We start from the raw sequence: 4,452 nt of genomic DNA on the forward strand, positions 1-4,452 counted from the left end.
GCTACTACACTACAGTACTCTGAAAGTTGTTGTGTAGAAATAAGAGTTTGGGTTTAATACAGCAACACCAAAATAATTCCAGTGCTAGTTCACTTCAGCCTTCTATTATGTTTTTCCTTGTTATGTGTTTAGCAGCATTAAATAACAAGGAAATGTATCAAACCTATATTCAAATGAGAGTATTTTCTTTCGCTTTTTGTCTTCTCATCTTTCAAAGCAAATCATAGAGTTGGTTGTTACTTTTCAAGGCTTGACACTCCCAAAGAAAATATTCAACAATCTTAAACATAGACTCAGTGATCAGTCAGAAACTTCCTGACTCTAAACTGTGATGAAACTTAGTCTAGGTTGTTTTGATTTTTTTTTCCAGAAGAGGAGGTCTTACTGTAGCACATCAAAGAGGCATCACTGTATAGATTTATAATTTTTTTTTCTTAAAAAAACTATAACATGATTTTATATCAATTTGGTTTTGAAATGACAAGCTTTGAAACAGAAATACACATGTATTCATATGATTCATATTCATTTTCATGTTATTATTATTATCATCATTATTAAAATTATTGTTACAATTCCACGCTATACCTATTTAGGCATGATCAGATAAATTTTTATGCTCTCATCTAATAATCCTTTTTTTATTTTCAGAGGAAAGCTGAAAAGTCAGAATGCCAACTACAGCTTATTTTTTCCCTCGCCCATATGCACACAAAAAGGCAGAAACATTACTTCAAGTCAAATTTTGATCTTTCTGGAACCTGGCATGGGATTTTAAATTTTCACCATTCATACTGTACATAACCTGGCTAGACCCATACAGGCAGGGGGCATGCTAGCTTTTATTCTATTCTTTTTACATAAGAATTCTTCTTATGGGGGAAATAAAAGTGAGGGAATGTGCTTGGGATATCTGAAGGTACAGAAACTGCAAAACAGTATTAAAGCAAACACCTGAGCAAAACTGGTACTCTGCCTGTGTGTCTGCACAGCCCCACCGCGTTCAATGCAGATTGTGGCTATACAGCCGAAGAAGTCATATGCAGTAATGTGCTTGCTTCACTTTTGCAAATATAGGGTAGGGCCAAGCCCACCTCAGTGCATTTTGCGGTATTTTTATTTTTTTTTTTTTTAATATTGTGTCTCTTTTATTCTAGCCTGCCTGTGCTACACCGGTATATAGTGATCATGTTTCAGAAAAACTGTGGGGAACAGAGTTTTCTACATGTTTAGAGCACATGCACACAAACATTTCTGTTCCCCAAAAGATTTGTCAGCACAGATACAGAACCAAAGAGCATTTCATATTTCAAACAGGAAAAAAAAAGCCTGAGTCAAAACTGGAAACTTACTAAATGGTCGAAACTTCAAACAAACTTTGGTAGCAATGTCTCAGCACAGCTTTTACATATGGATTTCTTGAAAGTCTATTATTTCATGGCACTCCTATTTAAATATCTTAGTATAATTTCACTTGAGCTATGATTGGCTGGAAGCTATCTAAACCATTCCTTCAAGCAGAAACCACTGGTAAGACTTGGAACAAGAATTTAGATTTAACGCAGAAATGGTATGCTTCAATGCTATATGTTGCTACCGTATGATTTAAAATAGACCCATGATTTTATTATACTAATTAAGGAAATATAAAACGGGGGCGAGGGGGGAAGCCATCTGTGATAAATTGGGAGACTGAGAATTTATTTGTTGACAGGTTGGTCCCCAGTCTTTACTTCAAATGGCCCTGGTCCTTTAGCTGGAAATCTCTTGCAGCACAGCTGATGAGAGCTGGAAATCACCTGATGTTTTCTGCCATATTCAAAATTTGTGTCTTGTTTTACTGCTGTGTGAAAATATATTCACATCATTTGTGAAACATTAAAATATAAAGAAGATTAAATATAACCAGTATTGAATAACAGTCATCCAAAAGACAATACCATGTTTTCTGCTACACAATTCAAATGATCCTGTAACTTTCATGCCACAGGTCTTTTCCACATGGAGTAAATAAGTAAAATTATAATGAAAAACAAATTTATGCATATTTTCTACGCTAATCAACCTCTGCTCAATATTTTGGGGACTAAGATTCAAACATAGAGTGTGCTAGAAAAGCTGCCTAGCTTTCCATTTCCATATCTGGAAATGGCATTTCTGCAGTACAGCAAGCTCTCTATTAATGGAGAGAGTTACACACCCTCATGCAGTAATGTCTAATACTAAACTTTTATCTTTACATGAACTGCAGGGCTTTGTGCTGCTAAATAAAGGAACACATTTTCCCACACTACAGCTTGATGTAGTTTCAAAGAAACTGTCCTGATTTACACCAGTTGACAGTACATCCTACACAGTCTTTGACATCTGAGAGTAGTAACTGAGGTGGTAAATGGCATCACTGTAAAAAACTCCCCAAACTCCTGCAATTTACTCTGTGACATTTACAGAATTTAATACTGTTTATCACTCCTAATCAATACGAGTGGTAAACCACTGCATCTGAAACACAATTATTGTCTGCTGAACTCTCTTCATTAAAATTTAGGCAAACCTGGGCTCTCTCCATGTGGTAACAGTGTAGAAAAAAAAAGTTTGCAAGAATGCATCTCCTAAGTCACCACAATCAGCATGCCTGTACACTACGGTCCTGGCTATGTTAGAAACAAAGTGCTTGGCACATCCTAAAACATTTCTTTTGGAGAAGGACTGATTGGCCAGATATGAGCACTCTGTTAATGCAATTATGTTTGTTTAGAATTAAGTCAAGTGGGCATAGGCGAGGCGATGTGGTAAATGTACAAGCACACCCATCATGTGAGCCAATAATTTTTTTTTGTCTGAATGAGAAGAAAAGAATAATGTCATAGCTGGAGAAATATCAGTTTCGCCTTCTGATTTTCCTCAACGACACATATATTAAAAGAAACATGCAACAGATCCATTTTCATAAAATCAGTGTCCAACAGATTGTGTTTGTTGCCTCTCTCGGACTGGTTTTCTATTTCCTCCCATTTTCAGATGGGCTTTTTTTGATGCATGGAGGGAAGGGAGAAGAGTGTCTGTAACTGCAGTGGTTTACGCCTTCATTTCTAGAGTGTAAACTGACTGAAGGTAACAACTAAATCCATCCTAAGGAATGGAAACGTGAGGCTCCCATCTCACCTTAAAGTGGGGATCCTCTAAGAGGGCTTTAAATATGCAGCTCTATTTAGATATGATGATGATGCAACTTACAGAAGTCAGCGCAAAACAAATCAGCACTTATTTCATATTAGAGAAAAAAAGTGTATACTGAAGGATATTATATGAAATACTCACATGTAACCTCGAAACCTACTTAAGTCATTGTTTGGCTTCTCACATTCAATGACACTGGTGAACTTCAGGGGGTCAAACTCTGAGTCCTGGAATAATAAAAGTGTTAGTTACTTAGCGCAAAGACTTGCAAATGATATCCAAAATCTCTTTGTTTTCTAGCTTTTGTAATATATTAAAGTCCAGGTTTTTTCCAAAGGCAGTCAAAGCAAAGACACTGATGACTGGCATTGAAAACCAAAGGGACCCAAGAAACAAAATTCCTTAGATGCCTTCCAAAATATCCCTTACAAGGATGACTTTTTTTGCTCTGCATCTGGAAGATGTGAGTTCCTATAAGCATTAGATAAAAGATGCCAAGCTCAGCAATCAAATGAATTTGGTCTGGAGTAGAAAAATGAAATTTACCTGGAAAAGCTCGAAGTATTCAATAGTATCACTATACTTCATGTTCAGTGAAGCTACTGAAAATCTAGGACAATATAAGTCAATATACTGCCAATTATGGCAATGCTAATATAAGCTTTTGAAATATTACCAAGACTTCTTAATTGCTTTATGACAGAAATAAACAGAGATAAATTAATCTACTACAGTAAATTACACACATATAGCAGAATACCTTTTTCTTAATTATCCCTTAAAAACATCCTTGATTGTCTAGCTCATTATTCTGAAGCTGGTATTTTTGCTGACTATATAAGTTTACCTGTAGTTAGCACCTTGTTGTGTTTGAGGAAAAACATCATATCACAGCACAATTACTTTATTTCGTTAAATAAAAATCAAGGTTCAAAAATCTTTTCTTTGCCAGATCAAACAAACTATGCAGTGAAAGCAGAGAGATATGATCCCGAAGCTGTGGAGAAGGCTGTCTCCATCAATGAGGACTAATTTTATAAAGCTGCTTTGCATGCTACTCAAATAAAAGAACCAATTGTGCACTATCATATTACTAAGCTCTCAACAGCGCTAGTACTTCATATCTTACGTCTTATAATGTTTTTTCCCAGCAGCTGTAGACCCCAAACACTACTTTTTAGAGCACACTTGTGAGAATACCTGACTGAGAATCACTAACCAAAGGACAGACACAATCTCATTGCCAGCTTCTCTGAAACACACAGGTGTCTC

The 4,452-nt window shown here is 36.0% G+C and overlaps 1 protein-coding gene across 1 annotated transcript in view; it reads right to left on the minus strand.

Annotated features, from left to right (window-relative positions):
• The window catches only part of ATP10A (ATPase phospholipid transporting 10A (putative)), a 114,590-nt gene that overhangs the window by 50,158 nt on the left and 59,980 nt on the right, over window positions 1-4,452 (minus strand). The window contains exon 3 of the mRNA XM_027895806.1: window positions 3,322-3,407. Within this exon, the coding sequence (XP_027751607.1) occupies window positions 3,322-3,407 (86 nt within the window). The remainder of the gene's footprint in view (window positions 1-3,321; window positions 3,408-4,452) is intronic.

Source organism: Empidonax traillii, unplaced genomic scaffold (genome assembly GCF_003031625.1).
Source record: "Empidonax traillii isolate 1590-97213 ecotype Southwest subspecies unplaced genomic scaffold, ASM303162v1 scaffold469:size586335, whole genome shotgun sequence".
NCBI lineage: Eukaryota > Metazoa > Chordata > Aves > Passeriformes > Tyrannidae > Empidonax > Empidonax traillii.